The sequence below is a fragment of the Mesocricetus auratus genome, unplaced genomic scaffold (genome assembly GCF_017639785.1).
Source record: "Mesocricetus auratus isolate SY011 unplaced genomic scaffold, BCM_Maur_2.0 Super-Scaffold_100010, whole genome shotgun sequence".
Classification (NCBI taxonomy): Eukaryota; Metazoa; Chordata; class Mammalia; order Rodentia; family Cricetidae; genus Mesocricetus; species Mesocricetus auratus.
In genome coordinates this window covers 30,389,568-30,412,358 of record NW_024429194.1, presented here as the reverse complement: position 1 = coordinate 30,412,358, position 22,791 = coordinate 30,389,568, and the positions used below count along the sequence as shown (strand labels likewise).

At 44.1% G+C, this 22,791-nt stretch overlaps 1 protein-coding gene across 2 annotated transcripts in view; it reads left to right on the top strand.

Annotated features, from left to right (window-relative positions):
- The window catches only part of Sgpp2 (sphingosine-1-phosphate phosphatase 2), a 106,935-nt gene that overhangs the window by 37,983 nt on the left and 46,161 nt on the right, over positions 1-22,791 (top strand). The window contains exon 2 of one of the 2 annotated variants that reach the window (XM_040753243.1): positions 9,199-9,357. The exons of the other annotated variant lie outside the window; for it this stretch is intronic. Coding sequence (XP_040609177.1) covers positions 9,199-9,357 — 159 coding nt within the window. The remainder of the gene's footprint in view (positions 1-9,198; positions 9,358-22,791) is intronic. 2 annotated transcript variants of the gene reach the window in all.

Sequence of the window (22,791 nt, the reverse complement as noted above, 5' to 3'; positions counted from 1 at the left end):
GGTAATTTTGGTTTTGTTTTTGAATTTTCAGATGTTTTTCAAGTGAAATGTGTTAATCAGAAAATAGCAAGTTGCTGTAATCAGATACCAGGGAAGAAAATGCGATATGAAAGGCCCAAACTTTCATCTCAAAAAAAAAAGTTAAAAAATAAGTCGCAAGGCACAAAGAAATCAGAGGGTCAATAACAGGCTGGGTGGAGAGGTCATGGTCCCCCACCCCCCACCCCACTGCATGCTGTCTCTTTGGTGTTCTTTTCTGTGTGTACACACAATTTCAAAGCTCTTCCTGAGTTTATTTTTGTGACTAGTGATTTTAAGCTTCCTTGGACCCACCCTTCCAGTGGGGAATGACAGTTTGAAAATGTGGAGGAAGTTGATGGGGGATATCTCCAAGTTTTCCATGTAGAAAAGACTTAGGAGGGATGTGGGTAAGGCCAGACCCTCCGGACAAAATGTCCTCTCCCATTTCATTCGTGGTCTTTCCAGTCTGCTGTATCCCTGCTCCACCAGGATGTCTACTGCCAGATAATGAGTGATAAGTCTTAGCCCTGGGAGGGTGAGATGGGCCAGAGAGGAAAAATGCTTCCTAAATCCTGTGCTTACCAACTTGGGTTGCTTTAGAGCTGTCGGAAGGGGAGGGGAGATTTAAGATGTGGGTGAGGGGTGTCCCACAGCTCAACTACCTCTATGCTACCTCCTTCTCTATGTTACACACACTTCTCCCATGTTAGTCTTGGATAAAGAAAATAGCCAGCTAGAAGTTCTGTAGCCAAGAAGGAAGCAGGAAGTCCTCTAATAAAACCTCGACTTTGGCATTGAGTTTATTGGGTTTTGGGTCTGTTACTATTAATTTAAATGTTTGCTTTTAAGTCCATCACAGGCAAAAGATCATTAAGGAGAGAAGCTCACATGTGTCTGAATAACTTTTCTTATACGTCAATGGCTTCTTTTAAAGCTTTAGAAAATGTCTTTGAAGACTGAAGATGGGTGTCATGGCACACACCTGTAATCCTCACTAGGAGGCTGAGATAGGAGGGTTTGAGGCCAGATGGGGCTTTATTGAAATGGCAAAAAACTGAAGCCAAACCAAACCAAGGAAAGAAGAAAGGATGGAGAAAAGATTGAAGGAAAAGAAGGATGGGTAGTGCTCAATGGTACAACTATTGCCTACTATTGCAAAGCCCTGGGTTTGGTCATAGGTACTTCTTTAGAGGGAATTAGACCAAGTAGGGACATTGGAGGAGACAGCCAACCTTACCATGTCTGTGTTCTTCATTCTGCACCCCACCTCTGTCTCTGTCTCTGTCTCTGTCTCTCTGGGGGGGGTGTGCATGCGTTTTGGGGGGGATGGTATTTTCCAGGTTAGAACTAATGAACCTAAGTTCCTATGACTCCTTCTTGAACATCATCTCCATCTTCCAAATGTCACTTTGATAAGTTAATATGAGCAAATCAGAAACATCTGCAACAAAATCCCCCCAACACACAAGGGCTTAACAATTAAATAGAAAAATGTTTGGCACAAGTGTTTTGGGTTTCAGCGGATCCAGAATGTTTTGAAAAATAGTCCTAAGACGTTTTGGAAGTCTGAAGGACAGCTGGCTCTCTCTCCCTTTAGAACTGGCAGTGGTTATTTCTGTTATGTGTGCCACCCCACATTGCTTTTCTGGTCTGTAGAGGGAATGCTCTTGCAGAGGCTCAGGTCTCTGTCCTCTGAAAAGTCTGTGCATTGCTGTCACACTTTCCTTACCCATTCCTCCATTCTGTTCTGAAGCAAGCCCAAATCTCTGGCTTTTAGGCCCCAGAGATTTAAAAGTCATAAGGAAGCAAGTTTGTGTTCAATAACAAGGCCCATTCCCAGACTCAGGCCCAAAGTCATGGGTGACTTAGATCACTGTGTCCTCCTGTTGAGATATTCCCAGGCTTACCTACCATTCTAATGATGCTCAACATAGTCCGTGTTCCTTGAGAAAAAGGACAGAGGATGTTCAGGTATTCAGAAGATGAGCTGATATCTGAAGGATCAGCCAGTGGGGAACCACAGTTGGATTGTACAAAGGATATAACTACCGTTTTTTTAAAAGCCACACTATGCCCAGGCCCCTTCACCCTCCCTGATAGTCTTGGACCCAGACCAATGGATCTTGACAAAGGCCAACAAAGCAGAAGAAAATGATTGCTGTGTAGTTTCCTTTCCAGCTTTCATTTGAAGAAGTCATCCTTCCATTTTTATTGACTTTGGGTCTCACTGTCCTGAAATGTTAATCACCTGTGCTCAGGGAAAATGCCAGTTAGATTGTCCCACCTGTAATCCAAGCGGGATTCGTGGATGAGAGACGACACCTTCGCATGCTCTCCTTCCTTCTGCTTTGCCCGCCTTCTTTTTCTTTGCCATCTTTCTTGGTAATCTCCATTCTGTTTTCCTTACAGGCTAGAAAGCCTTGATTCCCCAATGTAAAACAAAAACGAAAACCAAACAAACAAAAACCCATCACTTAGAAGTGTTGGAAGTGTGCTAGCAGGTAGATGTGTGTTGAGACACGCCTGCTTCATGGCAAAATCAATGTGACTACTCCATGGCTTTTGTGTATTTTCATTGCTAATGTGTATTTTCCCTACATTTATTTTTTTTAATTTATTTACCATTTTGCTCCTTGAGCTTGAGATCAGGCTCATTCTAAGTGTGCCATGCTGTTGACCACTAAACTGTGACCCACGTCATCCTTATTAAATTTAAGATATAAGAGGAAACTATGAAAATGGGACATCCCACTATAGATTAAGTCATAACCCTCTTCACCTCTTTAAAAATGTTCCCACAACCAGGGTGGGGTTATACATACATATAATCCCAGCAAGAGGAGGCCAGGGAGTTTGCGGCTAACCTGAGCTACAGAGTGAATTCCTTGATAGCCTACCCCTCAGTCTGGAAACAACCATGACAAACACTCCCGAGAACTTGCTGTTGTTCCCTCAAGTGTCAGTGTCAGACCAACATTGACTAGATGTTGTGTCTGCATTTAACGTCATCCTTGTCACCCACACTCATCACCTAGCACACAGGACCACTTTCTGTTTAGGGGGCCTTTGACTAAATGTCTGCCTCTGGCCTGCAGTCTCCAGCAGAGTCAGTGCCTGCCTCCTCCCTTTGATGCTCAAGTGATGGTCTTCCTACAGCACACTGTTGTCTGTTATGTCATGCTGGGACTGACAGCTAAATGAAACCATTTTGCTTCTTGTCCACCTCCCATCACTGAAGTGGTTGCTGTAAGTAGATGGTCTGTAGACAGGGCATGGCTTATAAACGGCTTGCCATCTTCCTTATTTTATTTTGTGTTGGGCACTAGTAGCTTGTACCTGGCATATATCTGTGCTACGTTGGTACCTTATAGTACCTCTCTGTGTGATGTAAGAACATCATTGAACCTAGCCTCTCAGAAAAGCAGGAGGACCAAGGACTTCATGGGCATCTTGTTTCTCACCTTTGACCTTCCCATGCCTCTGCTTTGCATAGAAAATCTGGCTGAAGACAGCGTGAACCAGCAAAACCAACAATGGAGAATTTCAACCCTTGGTCTCCTGTCTTTGGCAGCACCACTCCCCACAGGAAGGCATTTTGCCAGTGACTTCTTGGTCCACTGAGTATCTATCGGGAACCCATAGCTGACACCAGTCTCTTCCTATAATCCTAAGCCCCTGAAGAATTGCCTACCTTGAGAATGACCTTGGGTGAGCTTGGATCAATGGAACAACTTCCTGGCACTGATGACAAAGAGTTGGAGGCCTAGCTAGGTTAAGGCATATTGTCCATTAATGCAGACAATGCTAAGTCTGGCAGAAGAACCCTGCTCAGCCAGCTTGGGTTAGAAAAGGCAAAATTTAGAATTTCCGTTGTTGATCTTAATATTATACTTTTCTCTTAGGTTTTATTTCACCTTGAAAAAATGAGATTTCATTTTTCGTTAAGTGGAAAGCAAACAGTGCCATAGAGACCCTAATGACAGCTGCTCCTCCCACACATGAGGCTGGCTTCTAGGCCTGGACTGAGGTGGTACAAATTGGCTTGGTAGGGCAACAAATGAGGCTTATTTCCTATATTATGCTGGTCTGAGAAGGCAGGGTTGATCTTCAAACCTGTGACCCCCCTCTTTTCTAATTTTGGGTTTATTATCTAGAAATTATGTAAACTTCTCCAAATCAAAGCCAGGAGCCCCAAGTCAGCTTATGTTATCCTGCTAATGTGTTAGTCCTCTGCTATTTCAATTAAGTGTGTGTTTTGTGAGCTCTTACTTTGTGACCTTCTATGGGAAAGGTGCTTGGCTGTGGCCCCTTCTTGCACTTAGCCTATGGCTGGATTCCCCTGGAGGCTTCATTTTGCCCAACATTTTAAGCTGTTGCTTTAGTTGCAATACCCTGCATTCTTATCTCTACTTGTTGCATCCTCTATGGCTGAAGATTGGATCTGAGTCTTAGTTTTGTATTTGGAAACCCTTCACACCTGCTCCTTATTACTCCAGGTGTGACCTATATCCACCAACATGCATCCCTTGGGAGCTCAGTCCTACCCCAGGTCAATTTGCATTTTAACAAATGGTGATTTGATTGTCTATTAGAATTTCAATCACTTTGCTGAAGGTTTCCCTGCTTTCACTACAGCCACCACCATCATCACCATTTTTGTGGTCATCATCTCTTATAACCATCACCACAACTAATCATCGTCATCATCATCATCATCATCATCATCATCATCATCATGGTAACAACTAGCTTTCACTGAGAAATTTCCTCCCTTAATCCTTCCAGCATCTTTTTATGGCTTGTTCTGTTACTGTTCCCATTTACTGAGTAAACTGAGGCTTAATGAGATCATATGATTGATGTGACACTATTCAGATAGCAAGCAGTGAGCCAGTCTGGCTTTAATCACAGCATCTTACGTTCCTTTGACCTGAGTGAGGCCCTGATCACCTGGCTCAGTGACCTACCCTCCCCTTTACAAGGTCAGCCATTTATTTGACATTCTATTAATCATGATTAAGGAAAGGACACTCAAATTTCTCAGCCAGGCCAGTGTCAACTGCAGTGACCACCAAGATCCTATTATTTTTCATGAACACACACACATACACACACACACACACACACACACACATAATCAAAAAAGCAAAGCAAAACAACAACAACAAAAATAGTCGAGAGAAGTAGCTGTTTTCCCTTTGTTCTATCTGCTTGCAAGGAAAGTAACTGATCCATGTTTGGTTTTGGTTTCTGGATTCTTCAAGTCGTCCTCTTTCTATAGAACAGTGGTTCTCAATCTGTGGGTCGAGACCCTTTGAGGGATCAAATGACCCTTTCACAGGGATCACATATCAGGTATCCTGCATATTATATTCACATTACAATTCACAACAAAGTTGAAGTTATGAGGTAGCAATGAAATAATTTTATGGTTGGGGGAATCACCACAACAGGAGGAGCTGTATTAAAGGGTCACAGCATTAGGACGGTTGAGAACCACTGCTCTAGAACATTCTGCCGGGATCATGGAGCATTCATTCTGTGTTGTAGAATAAATTGTTACCTGGTTCTAGAATAAAAAGTAAAGCCCAATTAAGAACGTTAAATGACAGTATGTTCTCCTTTTGATAAACCATTGCTAAGGACAGAGTGCTGCTGGTGTGCTCTGTAAAAGACCTTTGGGTCTTAAGGTCATTTAAAAACAAGTGTATGATGGGTTTCGTGTCTCTCAGCCTCTGAGATCCTTCTACTGCCCCTGGTGAAAGTGGCCTGCTTACACTTGCAAGCTGTGATCTCACTGTGGACTTCCTCTAGCCCTGTTGTAATAGTGCAACATCTTGTACTTCACCTTTGGAAGAAGACATTTATAGCTCTAATGTGAGAAAGGAGCCGACAAGTAACATGGTCTTGTCTCAAGGTTCTTCCAGAGTTCACTTTAGCGACCTCAAAGTTAGGTTGAAATACCTACAGCCCATGTGCTTGGGGCTAAAGGTCAATAACATGAAGGTGAGATCTAGACCAGGAAGAGACACTAAGCTCAGTGGTTTTCAAACTGATTGCCAAACTTGCCCTGATGGATGTTGCTGAGGGCTTTGGAGGAGTAAGAGAAATGCGGCCTGAATCAGCTTCCCCAGGCCCTTCCTTACTCATGCTCAACCTATTAGGACAGATATTCAGGCTTATGTCGTTAGGTATCAGTATGGGGCAACGTCTGATTTAATGTGCTCTTTCCTCCTCCTACCATTTTAATCATACAGTAAAAAGCAACTGAGACCAGGTGTGGTGGCACTCACCCAGCAGTCCCTCAGGTCAGGCACAGCATTATCAGTTTGAAATCAGCAATACTTGGTCTCCAGAGTAATGGTGAGGGACATAGCTTGCGGGTAGATGCTTAAAAATAAGTAAGCTGAGACAGTCTACTGTGTCCCTTACGTCCTTCACCATTAAGGCCAGCAAGGGTCAGAAAGGCAAGCTGATTTCCCCAAGGTCACACTTCAGTTGGACTAAAAGCCATCTCTGGTGTTCCTCCCCTGAAAGCCTGGGCAGGCTGCCCGGTCTGCTGGACATTCACCTCTCTGTTGTCTGGGTCAGCCTTTCTTATAACTCAGACACACCGACCTGGGTGACTGTTCTTGGCTTTTAGGACTCCTGGATTCGAGTTTAGGAAACAAAACACTGACTGCTCAGATACCCTGGATAGAGCTGAGTCAAGAAGCCATTTGTTCTGGCCTCTGGCTGTCTCACTCGGGCAGCCACCCTGGTCCCTTCTCACTTCTTAATCACTTACTGCAGCCTTGCAGAAGATGGGCTACCTGTAAACACCAGCAGCTCCCCTGGACCACCGAGGTGGGATTTGGAGAATTCATGGTCAAACAGGAAAGATATGATTAGGAAACTGAGATCACACACACACACACACACACACAGACACCACACACATACACACAAACACACACACAGACACCACACACACACACACTAAAATGCCCCAGGAAAACACAAGCTATCCATAAAACACACTAATGAGAAAAATCAATGACATTTTGCAGTCTGGAATAATACCTGTGGGGGTAATTTCCATTTTATTGCCCTTGTTTACCAGACAGTGATTCTTATTTGGCTGTGTGACAGATGATATGCAACTAAAATGCATTTGGCATTTGTTTTAATAACAGAAAAAGTCCTAAGATGTATTAAACTGGAAGGGAAGAAAAATCACAGTACAGAAGTCACACACCAAGGACAAACAGAAGTCACACTCCAAGGACAAGTACTCAGACATGTTAAGAGCTGTTTTCTGTCAACCTGCATGTTCGTGTTCAGTACTGCGTCACTCTCGTCTGTAACATGATATTCTGATCTTTGTCTCCTAGACCAGGACCTCAAAACAGTGCCCAAACACCTGGGCTAAAGGGTCCCTTGCACATGGCAAGCTGGGAACAGGGAAGTAGGGATCTGGGGCGAGGATTCCTTTCTCTGAGTTGATGCTCCTCTTCCCATCCCCCTTTACCCACTGTCTCTATTTCTAACCCTTGTTCTTGTCTCTGTAGTGGTTCCCAGGGGAGACCAACACACACACAAGAAATAGAATTCTGGTTCTTTCCTAAGCTACAGTAAAGCTCTCTACACCAACATCTCCTTCAAGGGAAACTCAAATTCTCCTACTTTAAAATGGCGTCTGTGTTTGGTGAAAGAGCCTGCACCTGTGCCATGGTGGTCATGTGCAACAACCTGGAGCATCCGTCCTCTCCTCCCACTGCTGTGTACTGTAGGTCCCTGGTCCAGGAGCTTTTGAGCTCTCCTGTCTCTTGCCTTCCATCTTACCACGGGAGTGCTGGGATTTCCGATGTTTATGAAAGCGCTTGGCTCTACATGGGTTCTAGAGATCTCAACTCATGTACTTGGGATTATTGGCACAGCAAATGCTTCAGTCAGTGAACCACATGCCCGGCCCAGAATCTCAGATTCTGTTTATAAAAAGATAAGCACTTACCATGCTACTTGGGTACCTGTAACTAGGACTTGAGTGGTAAAACTTGGCTTTCAAGTTATTTAGTTATGTATGTACCCGAGATGTAACCTGGAAAACTCCTTACAGGCATCATTGTCTGTCTTGTTTAGAGTTGCTCTAGGTCCATTCTCTCTAAATTCGTTTAGAAGTAAGTTTCACCCCTACCAGTGAGGACTCCTCCCTCTTTAACCTGCAGGATATGCCACTGCTACCAGGAACCATATTCAGGGCAGTCCTGGTGCATTCTTGACTTGAGCCTAAATTCTCACACTAACTGTGGTTGGTTATGATGACTCCAGATTCCCTCCTGATGCAAAGAGCCTTGAACATTGCCCCTGGGTTCCAGGATGCTACTGGGGAGGCTGAGATGCTGGGATGAAAACCAGAACTTCTCAGAGAGGAAAAGAAGAGAGATGCAAACCTGGCAGAGAGCCCACAGTATCGAGTATAGCTGTATTTGTGAAAATTTCAAGGCCACCTTTTTAATGCCTAAAATATAAAAGTATTGTTGGCTGTTTTTAAGTTCTCCAAAACACTAGTCCTTTGAAAATGTATTTCCTCCAAATTATCCTCCACAATGCCCCTCAGCTGACTAAGAATTCCTGTCACACCTTCTCTCTAGAATATCCCCAGGTCATAGTGTAGCAGCTGAACCTTATAGGCAGGGGATGAATGTCTCTAGAATAAATGCTTAAGACCTCTGACTTGGCATAAAACGAAACAAAATTGCAGGCCTATAAGTCTTTATGAGGCCTCCCAGTCTAATGCTGTGTGCCCCTCCTGGCATTCGGGGTTTGCATTTCAGTTTTGCAATGTGTATAACTTTCAGTAGCATGAAAATTCTACTTTTTAAATCTGGCCCTCTTTGGACCTCCTTCAGGTTTCTAGCCTTCTAGACACACAAGATAGAGACTCTGAGCTTCTCCTGGTACGTCTGCCTTTGATGCTATATATTTAATCTTAAAAACAAGACAAACAAACAAAAAACCCTGTGTCTCCTATGCTTCTGTTTACAAGCCGGAGCTGACAGATGTTCAGCAATGATACAGGCTGATGTTAATGAGACCACTGTATTAGGAGGAGGCAGCACCCTGGTGGTGAGTTTCAGGCAAGGTTCTTCCAAACATGCTGAATGAACTCAAGAACTCCTGGCCTTTGTCTTACAGGCTTACATAGAAAAGCCCGTTGTGAAGAATTATTTCTACTATTACCTGTTCCGGTTTTCAGCCGCCTTGGGTCAGGAAGTGTTCTACATCACGTTTCTCCCATTCACCCACTGGAATATCGATCCTTTTTTGTCCAGAAGATTGGTCATGATATGGGTTGTAAGTATTTTGTCATTACTATTATTTACTTAGCACAGACACATCTAAGATGACTACCCGCCTTGGTACTCAAGTATCCTGCACAGGTGGTCTTTCTTCCTTAAAACTACTTGCAGGAGAATTTGCTGATTGGTCTATTTCAGAAAAAGCATAAAATGTAAGTACATCTTGTTTGCAAAAACCAGATCGACCTGGGACTTCATGTTATTTGATGTACCCCTTCCTATAAGTAAACAGGTTAGAAGAGACCTGAGATGATGAGCAGGGAACAGAGGAGCTTTGGAAGAACCCTGTGGGGTGTTGAGTAAAACCTTCCAAGGCTATATTAGTAAAATTTGGTCAAAATCTGACTGGAGGCTGTAGACCAGAAATCCTGAGCGCTGGGAAGCAATAACTCTTCATACACTGGGAGATCAAAACATCCTAGGTGGAGTGCCTGACTAGGGAGTAACATAGGCGACAAGTCCAGGTGTACAACAAGAGCCCCTTCTTCTGTTTCCTTGGTACCTTGTTTGGAAGAAAGAAAAATAGCATAAAAAGGGTGGAATGACGTAGATGTGGTGATGCTTTTGTAAAACTAGCCTGTCTTCGCTGGTTTTCATCTTGTATCACAAGTCCCCCTCAATATCAAACAGTCTCTTGAAATGAATGCTGAACTTAGTGTTAAATAATTTGTGGGTTGTCTGCTGCTTGTACGCAATACAATTGAAAGGGCAGTTTAGAAAAAGCTTAATGACTTGGCAAGTATACACCATTTTTGTTTTCTTTCTTGTAGATGCCACAGCTTGGCAATAAGGAAAGCCAGAAAAGCACAATGTTCTTTCCAGGGAGCCCTGGGGACCCTGAGCTCTCTCAACAAATGAGCTTATAATGGAGAGCTCGGGTTAGATTGCAGAGTTCCTTTCCCTGTCTGAATACTCACACCCAGCTGGCTGATACCAGTAGCACAGAGCAGCCCTAAACCCCACATTTAACTCTCGCCTGCTAGCCTGGTGAGGATATGGTTTATAAAGCAGTCCTGCACATCATTGCGGGGTTGATGACGTGTTTCTGACTACCTCCTGCTTGTCTCACAGAGGAACTTACCTGCTTAGAGAGGTGTGGAAGAAGGTCTGCGCCTCACACCCCCTGGCCTGGGGTCAACCTTTAAGAGCCAAAAGATGACTCGAAATGTGCTTGTCTCCTAATCCTCTGCTTAAACTGCTCCCACCAGCCACTTCAAAAGATTTCTCGGCTTGTTAAATTGGTTCTCACTTGAGATTAATGAGTCTTTTAACGAGGCCAACAATAGCCAGATTGAAACCCCCTACGACCTGCACGGAATGCAATAGAACCAGGCGTCCGGGATTCTGCCCTATCCCTCTGAAGGAGAATCTGTAATTTAGCCTTAGTTAAATATTAAGTAATGTCTTCATGGGGTTGTTAGACTCAGTCAGCATATTGGTTTGGTCTTGACACATAATAGAGCAAAGTATTGGTTTTGGTATAGCCTAACCAGGAAAAACAGAAAGTCTTAAAACTGACTCATGTGCTAAACAAACACATCTGCCTCTCTGTAATTATCACATTATCTGAAAGTGATTCCTCCCCATTCTTCTTTGTCACTGGCATATAGTCACTGTACATAGTGTTGGATTTCACAGAGACATTTTCATGTTGGTCTGTAATGTACTTTGATCATGCTCCCTCCTTATGACCCTCCCGTCCCCTTTCTCCTCTTGCCATTAGTTCCTTTAATACCTCTAGAGAGTTTCACTTCTACTGTCATGGTGTGTGTGTGTGTGTGTGTGTGTGTGTGTGTGTGCACATAAAATCTGGCATCCACAAATGACTAAACAAATATGCTGACTAGAAGTCAGCATGATGGTTGTCCTAGTTTGGGACCATGAGCAAAAGGAAAGGCATTATTTGGTTTGCAAGCCATGATCAAGAGAACCTGAGTCAGGAAGTCAAAGAAGGAATCTGCAGGCAGGGACTGATGCTAGACTGCGGAGGAACAGCGACCATTGGCTGGCTCCTCATGACTCTCTCAGTCTGCTTTCACATAGCATACCTGCCCGGGGTGGCACTGCCCGCAGTGAATTGTGCCCTCCCACATCAATCAAATCAAGGAAATGCTTCAATCGACTTGCCTACAGGCCAAAGTGATGGAGGTAATTTCTCAATGGAGGTTCGCTCTTTAGAGATGACTCCAGCTTGTGTGTCAGGTTGACAAAAAGTAACCAGCACAATGATATAAAACTGTAATTCTGGTGCTCAGAGACTGTACCAGGGAGACTGTGAACTGGAGGCCAGTTTAGGCTATACAACGAGGCTCTGGAGAGAGACAGGAGGGGGAAGGAGGGAGGGAGAGGGGGAGAAGGGAGGGGCAGAGAGACAGAGAAAGAGAGAATATGAATATGAGAATGGATAAGTAACTGGGAAACACACCCATCTTCTCCACGATCGCTCTCATCCCTTAACTATTGTCCTACACTCTCCTAAGACTTGGATGGCAGAGATCTATCACTTCTGATGTTTCACTGAATTTATGCATGCGTGGATAATGGCCTTGAAGCCCGGGTTGAGACACGGAGTGCTGGAGGAAGACCATCTTTAAAAACAGAATTAGGCTAGATCTGCATGAGGATGCAAAGCACGTGCTTTGCCACATTTTGATGGAGTCTTCCATCTCTTCATGTGGTTTCACTCTAGTTGTTGATGCTCTGCCAAGAAATGTAAGCTGAACATGACAGCTCACCCTTGTAATCCTAGCATTCATGAGTTTGGGGCCAACCTAGGCGATAGAGTAAGACCCTGTCTCAAAAAGAAGACAATAAAACAAATAGATGTTGCCAAGTCATATTCATACCCCAAACTAAGGCACATCCTGACATGACAGAATGTTAGGAATACGGTTTCTCTTTTATCATGGCTCCACCTGCCCTCATCCCCATCACATACAGGCATATCAGTATCACTCCCTCAGTATCTTTATAAAGGTACCAATCTGGCCTGGCTTTTCCCAGAATCTATCCCACTTATTTGTAAGACAAAAGGAAGAAACTTTAGCTAGTCAACAGGAAAGAAAAATTTGCTTATTTTTCAAATAATTTCTGTTTTGCTTTATTTTGTTTTTTTCCAGACAGGCTTTCTCTGTATATCCCTGGCTGTCCTGGAACTCACTCTGTAGACCAGGATAGCCCTGAACTCACAGAGATCCTCCTGCCTCTGCCTCCTGGGTGCTGGTGAGTGGCACCACTGCCCATCTCAAATAAAAATTTTAACAACTCTTCCTTAAGATAAATAAAAGACAAAAAAAACACCCCTCATCTGAGCTTCTTGGTGTATTCCTGTAATCTTAGTACCCGGGAAGTAGAGGCAGGAGGACAGAGTTCCAGGCCAGCTGCATGAGACTTGTCTCAAAATAGATAGATAGATAGATAGATAGATAGATAGATAGATAGATAGATAGATAACCAGTTTTAAAATTTCAATATTTTCTTTACAAAGCTATATTCTTGCATGAACATGGTTCCCCCAGTAGCTTTTTATCAAGCACCCACTCTATGCCAAGTACTGTATATACCCAAGGCCCCATTTTACAAAGAAAACCGACACACAAAGAGGTAGGGAATACGGCCACAAAATTCAGTCAGTAGTGGTCACACCGGGTCTTATCTTCCAAATCCATTCCATTCCTCCTATTTGTCCACCTTGGTTTGCCGCTTCACATGGCTCCTGCAGTCCCTCGGAAACCTCTTTTCCATTTGGTTAGAGAGGTTCCCCTGGGTATCACAGGTGTCCTGTGTGTTCTGTAGCTCCTTTGGGTTTTTTGTGCTGTGGTTCCCTGTGACATCTCATCCGTCCACCACCTGCCGACTGCATGTCCCAGATTTGAACAAGTCTGTCGGAAAGCTAGCTCGTCCCTGGGATGTGAAGGGCAGGGAGATGATGAGCTTTGTACTGCAGTTTCTGAATTAAAGGCCGCAGAGGGAAGGCTGCCTGCTAATCTTAGGCCCAGCTCCCATTTCTTTATCCTAATTTGCAAAGCAACCAAGTAGAAAAGACTGCCTGAGGCAAAGAAAAGGCTCTTTGTTCTTTTAGGGAAGTGGCCCTTTGACCTGCAGGGGACTGGGCAATTTTTTCTGTGGAAAGTAGACCATGGCCAAGTGGTGGCCTCTGGGTGCCTTCATCCTCCTGTCCACAGTGAGAGATCAGAGTGTTTAAGTCCCATGCTGGTGCTGCTGGTGCTGTGGAGATTGGGAGCTGTCTCTTATGCTGGGGAGATGAGGGACAAGCTTCCACACTCAAATATTCTGTCCAGTCATAGCTGAGAGGTTCTACTTTAGATTGGCCCTGGAATTTTCTGGAAGCTTGAAAACCTCCAGGCCAGCCCATCCCTGGGAATGTTATGGCTGTTATCTCTTGATTTCCTCTCTCTTTTCACTGTGCAAGATGGGACTTCCCCAGAAGCCTTCCGTGTCCTGGGAGACAGCAGAAGACACCCTCTTTAGTAAGAACATCCCATCACAGAGGATAGCTTCACCGTGTATCTGCTGCCAGACACTAGCCAGGCCTTTTTGCTCTGCTGGCCTCTGTAACTGTACACAGTGGCCAGAGGCACTGGGTTCTCTGTGGGTTGTAACCAACAGGAAACAGTCTTCCTGATCCTGGCTGCAGGTGTCATAGCCTTCACCTACCAGATTTCCACTTTTGATGCTTCAAGTCCTGTCTTGTGCTCTCCTTGTCGGGCTGAATTCAGGGCATGAGTTCTTAATTCATTCTCTATGAGACCAAAGCCAGGGTCTTGACAAACTGCTTGCGAATCAATAACATTGCAAACTGTGTCAGCGTCAGTTGCATTAAGGGTATGTTGTTCAGTGGGACTATCCCTCAACTGGACCACACACTACCGTTTAAGACAGAAGAGCTCTCCCTACAGTGAGATCCATCTCTCAGGCACCCTGACTGGTGCTGTCTAAGACAAGAAGAGCTCTCCCTACAGTGAGATCCATCTCTCAGGCACCCTGACTGGTGCTGGATAAGGTGTAGACTTGAAAAGTGCACAGAATGGAGCCAGAAGGAGGGAGCTAAGATGTGAAACCAGAATTAACTGGTTGCAGAGTCTTCAAGCCTCTGTGTCCCACAGTTACCTTTTCCTGGAGTTATACTAAGCATACTTTGGGGTTGCTGTGTGTGTGTGTGTGTGTGTGTGTGTGTGTATTAAAAAATGTTCAATTCATTTAGCTTTTCACTCTGTAGGGAATGAGCCACATTAGGAAACATTTGAGTGCTGAGAATGTAGCTCAGCAATAGAGCATTTGCCTAGCGTGGCTTAGGCCCTGGGTTCAATCTTTAGTACCTGGGAGAAAGAGAGAAAAAAGAGAGAAAGAAAAGAAAGAGGAGGAAAAAAAGGAGGGAGAGAGGAAAAACATACTGAAAAAATGAAAGCTCCATGATCCTTGCCGTGTTTGTTGGTTGAGGGTTATCCAAGTCTGTCTGTGTCTGTCTTTGCAGTATGTAGTTTATAGGCTGTTTTGTGACAAGCGATTTTATGTATAATTAAAAATAACTTTCAGTTCATGATTTTAAAAAGTTAGAATGAGCTGTGGGATTAGAGGAGATTCATCAATACTTCGGTCTTTAAAAATGGAGTGAAAGGATGGTTTATGACCCTTTAGGATTAGGGGACTCGACTCCTAATCCGGGTGATGGTGGCTCGCTCTGCAGTTTGTGTGGCATGGGTTACACGTGTAAAGCGCGATGAGAGCCCCTCGTGGAGATGGAACCAGGCCAGGATAGGCTTGTAACTGTTTCAGCTCTCAGTTAATCATAGTCTGGAGTTTACTAATACCTAGCCCAACAGTGTTTGTCTCTGGGCCTTAGCTTGATTGACTATAAAATGTGAGGTCCAGCAGAAGGCCCACAGGACTCCTTGCTCTCTGATACTTAAAAAAAAAAGTTTGTTTACTTATTTATTATGTTTACAGTGTTCTGCCTGCATGTATGCCTGCATGCCAGAAGAGGGTACTGGATCTCATTACAGATGGTTGTGAGCCAGCATGTCAGTGCTGGAATTGAACTCTGGACCTCTAGAAGAGCAGCCAGTGCTCTTAACCTTTGAGTAACCTCAGCTCTCTAGCCCTGCTCTCGGATATTTTTATGATTGCGAAAATAATGGCAATCATGCTCTTTGAGAATATTCAGATTTTTTAAAATTCTAAGTTCTGGCTGCAACCACACATCTGCTCTTGAAAAAAGGAAAAGAAAATTGCCCTAGGGCTAAGGGAGATGGCTCAGTGGATAATGTATTCACTGTGCACATGTGAGAACCAAAGTTTGAGTCCTCAGAACCAACACAGAAGTGAGGTAGACATGGCAGCCCCCCTGTAATTTCTTGGGGGGGCAGAGCCAGGGGATCACTAGAGTAAGTTGGTTTGTTAGACTAGCAGATGAGAAAGCTCTGGGTTCCATGAGAAAGCCTGCTTCAGTATATAAGGAGGAGAGTGGCTGAAGAAAACACTCAACATCACCCCCCAGCCACAGCATGCACACACATGCCCACATAATCCATATATGCATACATATATACATGGAAAATAATGAGTTTAAAAAATAATTACCTTGGGTCATCCACGTGCTTTTGTATTGGGTTAGCTTTGTAGTCTTCCCATGGGCTCCCAATAGGGAGAAGTAATAGTGATCATCTCTATACAAGGGACTCTTAAGGGTATAGTGACTGGCCCTAGCCTGGATCTAAGTCCTGAGGAAACATTTGTTCTTATGAATAAATGTAAGCAAACAAATGTAAGCCAAAGGACATCAGTTCAGTGAGGGCACACTCAGGACTCTTTTATATCCAAAGGTGATGTGGGTGAGAAGCAAACCCACAAGCCTTATTGTCCAGGGGTGGCAGAGGAGAGCATGAGCGTATAAGTTCATTGTTTGCCCTGGGTCTGTTCAGATTTAACTGAAAAAAGATGTTGTATTTTTGTCCCTTTTAAAACTAAGTTTTCCCAGGCATTGAAATCAGAGTCAGGCAAACAGTGCGACTTTTTGTTGCTGTTTTTGTTGTTGTCATCGTTGTTTTCAGTTTGAAAGCACTCTTCAGACATACAGCATTTGGACTCCAGCAGATGGAGAATGGCATTCTGAAGGCTTCCCAGAAAGCTCTAACTTGGAATTAGTAGGCTGTGAGCAGCAGTCAGCTTGTGTCCTTTTGTGCTCACGCTGTGTAAACAAATAATGACTGAGTAAAATGTGAGAGATGGCCTCCTGGTAAATCCTAATTGTCAACTCGACACAGTCTAGAGTCATCTGAGAGGAGGCACTTCAACTGAGGAATTGCATACATCAGGTTTGTCTGTGAGCATGTCTATAAGACACTGCCATGGTTAGCAATTGATACAGGAGAACCCAACTCAGTGTGGGCCGCATCATTCCTCACACAGACCCCGGGCTGCATAGAAAAACTAGCCAAGCATTACCTGAAGAGCGAGCCTGCAAACAGCCTTCCTCCATGGTTTCTGTTTCTAACACCTAACTTGAGTCCCTGCACTGGCTTCCCCGAATGATGATTGTGACTTGGGGCTGGAATGTGAAACAACAATGCTTTATCATAGCAACAGGCTGAAACTAGAACAGATTATTTCTTTTGCTAAGCTGTAAGGAAGGATGAGAATGTTATGCCCTCAACTTAACATAAACTCTACAATTGATGGCATGCCTGTAACATGCTGGGACCCGAGTGAGGGTTTCTTAAAGAACTTGAAGGGTCAGAGAGAGATGGCTCAGCCACCTGTCCTTCAGGGCCTTCACCAGTCTGGAGAATGGATTTGGAAATTTAACCAAAAGTATTCAGAATGTGTTTTAAAGATGGGGTTCTATGCTCTCTCGGAAAGTCTACTAAGCAACAAGGAATTCTTGGCCCTTTGTCATATAGGGCAGTCAGAAAGGTTTTGTTTGGGTTTGTCATTTTGTTTGTTTGGTTGTTGAGAGGATTAAAGCATGACAACCCTGCTAGGGTCTGAGTTACGGAAAACCAGCTGCCTGTCTTTAAATAAAGATATACATCAGTGACCTAAAATGATGTGTTGAAGGGTACAGTGACCAGCCACCTAGCTCTCTCGGGGATGCTCATGTTGAGTGCTTATGCATTTATGAGAAATTTGTCTAGGAGATTTTGTGAGAGTTAGGAAAACACTTTAAGGTACCATTTAGGGTGTTTTCTTTAAAATTAAAATATAAAGAGCCACACATGTGTCAGACCCTGGTTCAGAAAATGTGCACGATAGGTGGGAACCAAGTCTTGTAAATGAAATGACCTGAAAAGCTAAGGTGACCTAGCCGGTCCTATAATAAGCCTTTGTAGTCATTTGGATATCTGTCAACATTTACTATCTGAAATTGCTGCATTATTGTTGTGGATGATGCTGGGGCTTGAACTCACAACACTGTGCACGCTAAACATGCATTCTGTCACTATACTGTGCCACCACCAACTGCCTTGAGGTTATTTGCACTGAAACAGTCCGTGTTGATACAAACAAGAAAACCATCATGGGCATCTTTGAACAGGTCTCATGGAACATTTTCCAAATCTCATAGTCTTCCAGACACAGCAAGCCTAAGTATCTTTCTGTACTTTTGAAGGGGAAAGGCCCTTAGAGTACATCAGTTAGTCACAGAGACACGTTGTTACTAGACTCTGTCTGGCTCACTAGCCCTTTAAGGTAAGCTGTTTATAACACATTGTCTCTGCCAGCTCTTCAACTCCACCTTGGAAACAGATGGCTGTAAGCAAATTAGAAATAGTGTAGCATTTCTGACTCTCCAGACAGGATGGCAAGAGCCTGTGTAGGCTGCCTGTAGAAAAGGACACAGGGGCCAGGAGTCAGCCGGTCATCTTTGTAAGGGTACTAGGTTAGCAGTTCCACAGGGGTATGCGCTTTTGACCTTGATTTGTATGCGTGACTTAACTGTGAAGGGACTGAGAATGGGACACTATGAACACCAGAGCTTGTTCCCACCAGCCCTCTCCTGCCATCGTTGTCCTCTACGGGGCCCAAAAGAATTGTCTCCCTGGCGGAAATGAGCCTGATGCTCTGACTTCACCTACTTCAGCTTCACAAAAGTTCAAGGCTGCTTTCCAGAACTTACCTTGAACTACTTATACCAAAACTTTTTTATTTTTCTTTTGGTGGTTAAACACAGCAACAATAACAATAAAAAGAGTTTCCATGTGTAGCTCAGGCCAGTCTTAAACTCCCTATCTGAACTACTTTCCCTAGCTTCCTTCCTTCGGGAATCCTTCTGCAGGAAGTCACTCATCTAAACCCTAATTCATTTGTGTTTGTCAAGGATAATCCATAACAACCCCCCCCCAGGAGCCTTGCTCGGTGTCACAATTGAGAATGATTTTGGGTCAAAGGTATTTTGTCTTCTGCCCTCATCATACAGCCCTGAGTCCTTGGCATTGCCTCTGAAATTCTTCTCCAGCAGAGTTGCATACAGATAACAGAGAGAGCCTCATTGCCTTTAGGCTGGTAGTTATTATACTAGTTGGGAAAATGAAGTAGAAATTGTAAGATCATTGCTCACATCAGAGTGGCCTTTTAATTTTACTGTTGTAAACTCATAAACATTATGTAGAACTATAATCATCAGTGGGAAAAGCATGTGAAATATTCAATGGCTCCCTGCCTTCCTCGTAATGGGTTTCAGGGCTTCCTTTTCCAGCCGTGACTGGAGCTGCCCAGTACCTCTTTCTCAGCTGTGTCTGGACAGTCTCCACCCAGCTGTGTTGCTTTCAATAGCTCATAAGCAATGTTGGTTTTTAGAAGTATTATGTTGCTCTAAAATACATAAAAATTTACATTCTCTTCATACACCCGAACTTTTAATTAACAGCATCAGATAACTACATATTCTACTATATAGATGGCCTATTTGCTAATTTATTTTGCAATGGCAAAATACCTCAGTCTTTTATTATATATGTGTGCATATGTATATGTTTATGTGCATATGTATAGTATCAAATGTATATATATGTATGTATATGCAAATAGTTATATTGAAGTTATATACAATCTTATGTATTCATTGTGTGTGTGTGCATGTGTGTGTGTACAAAATTTAAAAACAACTCAAATCTGAAACATTTTTTGGCCCCAAATTCTGAATACAAATAGTCAGCCTAGAGTAATTCTGTATGTTTCTGAAGTGCTATAAAATCTGGAAACCAGAAACCTGGTGTTACTTGTTTTTTAAAAAAGTGTCAGCCAGCCAGGCGGTGGTGGCACACACCTTTAATCCCAGCACTCGGGAGGCAGAGGCAGGCGGATCTCTGTGAGTTCGAGGCCGAGCTGGACCAACAGCCTCCAAAACAAAACAGAGAAACCCTGTCTCGTAAAACCAAAAAAAAAAAGTGTCAGCCATCATTTTTGATGAGCTGCAACTTATTAAATTTATTCATGTATTATATGTTGCAGCTGGGTGGTGGTGGCACACTCCTGTAATCCCAGCATTTGGGAAGCAGAGGCAGGTGGATCTCTCTGAGTTGGAGGCTAGCCTGGTCTACAAAGCAAGTTCCAGGACAGCCAGAGCTATTACACAGAGAAACCCTGTTTCATAAAAAGAACCAAACAAAACAAAAGCATAGCACAAAGTTCCACCCTGTGCTGAGCCCTATACCTGGGATGGGAATTAGCCACAGCAGGGGCCGGGGGAGACAGGTTCCATCATGCTGTCCTGGGACTCCATGTAGGCAAAACAGACAGTGACAAGACACAAAGCAATGGACGACCCTTCGTGTCATGTTCGGGACAAGCTTTTTAAACTTAGGCTTTGATGGATGAGAAGCACCCAGCTATATGACCATCGAGATGCGAGAGCATCCTAGCGCGAGAAAGGCCTGGAACAAGAGAGAGCTTACTGCATGGAGGAATGCTGAAGAGTGATGATTACTGGGCAGATGAAGACATTGCACCTGGAAGCTTCCTGGATTCCATACACGGCTAATGTGCTTGCTTCCCACAGGATTCCTTCTCTTAGTTTTGTCTCCGCCATGGATATCCCTGAGATCTTCCTTGTCACTTCCCTCAATGGGTACCTGGCTTCTCAAACATGTGAAACGAGAGTAGAAGAGGTGGCCTCTACTCCAGACTATGATGCTTTTAACATCAATGTCTAAACATATAAAAGTCATCGTTATTTCATCCAGTTCACCAAACAGAAGCATTTGGGTGCCCAAGGAGAGCCAGGTACTGTTTGAGACTTAAAACAACATGGCAGAACATCCACTCAGGGAGGGGATGAAGCTAATAAAAGAAACATATAATAGGCCAGACAAGGGGCTTGTACACCTGTAATTCCAGTACTTTCAAGGTAGAGGCAGGAAGGTCAGAAGCTCAAGGTCATCCCTGACTTCATAGAGAATGTGAGTCCAGTCGGAGGCATGCGACACCCCTGACACAGACAAAGATATAAGAAGTGTGGTGTTGTAGCTCAGTAGGAGAGCCCTTCCTGAGCTCATGTGAGGCCCTGGGTTCAGTCTCAGAAGCTGCAAGGAAAATAGTAAAGAAAACTCAAGTTATACAGTCTAAGCATGAGCAGGATTAAGGTCTGTGAAGAAAGCTGAAAGGAACATGGGGTAAGGAGTGAGGTGTGTGGAAAGGTAAGGGTGTGCTGTCCTAAAATAAGCTTGCCTTTCCTAAGAGATGTCATTTGGGTACAGGCTTGACTTACAATTTATTTTTCACACTCAAATTGTTGAAGCTGTTCTAGAACGGTTGAAATTTATGACTATCCTTTCACACTGGTTTCTTTTCTTTCGTTGGGAAGTCAGTCTTCCCAAGTCTAAATAGACAGACAGCCAACCCTGCCAGATAGTTAGATCCTAGAAAGTGTCAGGCCATCTTTCCATTGGTGTCACCGGTGTTTAAAATAAAACACAGTGCTGTAACTCAAATCTGGTAAGGTATTGCACCTGAAAATAATGGTTCTGTTCAATTCCTTTCATTGCTACCACTGAGAGATCCTCAGCCTTATGGTGGAATGTGGAGGATAAGAATATGTCCCTGTGCCCCAAAGGCACATTCTGGCAGGCTCCAGTCAAACCTTTCTCATTAAAAAAGGGTCATGGGGAGGTTACCGCCCTGACTATAGCCCTGTTTGGGAGATGTGGGTGGTGTGACCAACAGCCTCCCAATAACCTCTCAATAACTAGAGTTAATCACTCACTGGCCAAGTAGGAGCACGGACTGTCCTGTCCTGGCTCTCCTCTGGCTTTGCCTCTGCTGTCCTAACCTCCTCCTTTGCTTCCCGCAGTGAGCAGGCGTCAAGCTGGAGATCTCCCAGCCCTTTGTCCCTTCCTGCTTAAAGACTGGCTCTCCAGGAGGGAAGTCATCTCACCCTGTGGGAGAATGGCTTTCTTCTTTACCCTGAGAATCCTTATCACAAAGACCAAAGAGGGGGTGCAGCTAAAGAGGGGGAGGAAGCCAGGGGAGAGACAGATTTTCTGATCTAACACCTTTGAAACCAACAGGAATGGAAAACTTGGTTTTCAGGGATCCTAGGCTAAAGAATTTTTCAGATTCACTGTCACCCTGGTTTTAGACTCTCTTCATTCAGGAGGTCACAAGTTTTGTTGGTTGGGGTTGAGTCTACAACTGGATGTCTTTTTTTTTTCCCCCTTGCTGGCAAAAAATATGTTGCTGAGCTGACAGCATTAAGCCTCAGGGTCAAGGGAACTAGTCTTTTAGTTAATCTGCCTGAGAGATGTTTATCCCTGGGGTATGAGAGCCTCCACTGGAACCTCAGCTCACAGGGTCGAGGCAGACCTCAGGAGAAAGGCCGGCCAGATCAGGGACCAGCACACTTTGTACATGTTCCTAGAGGTATGGCGATGGAGAAATAGGATGGGGCCTGGTGAGAACTGTGAACCCTAACATTTACCCGAAGGCCTCTGTTCTTACCTTGGGAGGAAGAGACATGAAGTAGAACCAGCAGAGGAAGGCAGCGAGGAACAGATTGGTAGACATGCTGTGGGTTTGAGGGTGTCAGAGAAAATCACACACGCACCTGGAATTCTAGCACTCAGGAGGCAGAAGCTAGAGGATCCCAGAAAATTTGAAGCCAGCGTAGACTATATGGTGAGTTTCAGGTTAGCCAGAGCTAAATAAAGGAGACAGAGACCCCCATCTTAGAAAACTCACATACCCAGTGTCTAAATTTTAAGACAATTTTGCTGTCTGGAGTTGACTCACTACTGATTGTGTCACACCGACAGTGGTTGGAATGAGTTTGAAACTGGCTTTTCTTGGTAACATAGCAGACATCAAGAGAGAAGGGAAATAGATGTTGGGTAAGCCACTGGAGGAGTTCATTTGGCTGTGCCCCTAGATTGCCCAAGCACACCCACATCCAGGGTGCCCTCCCCGAAACTGCGTC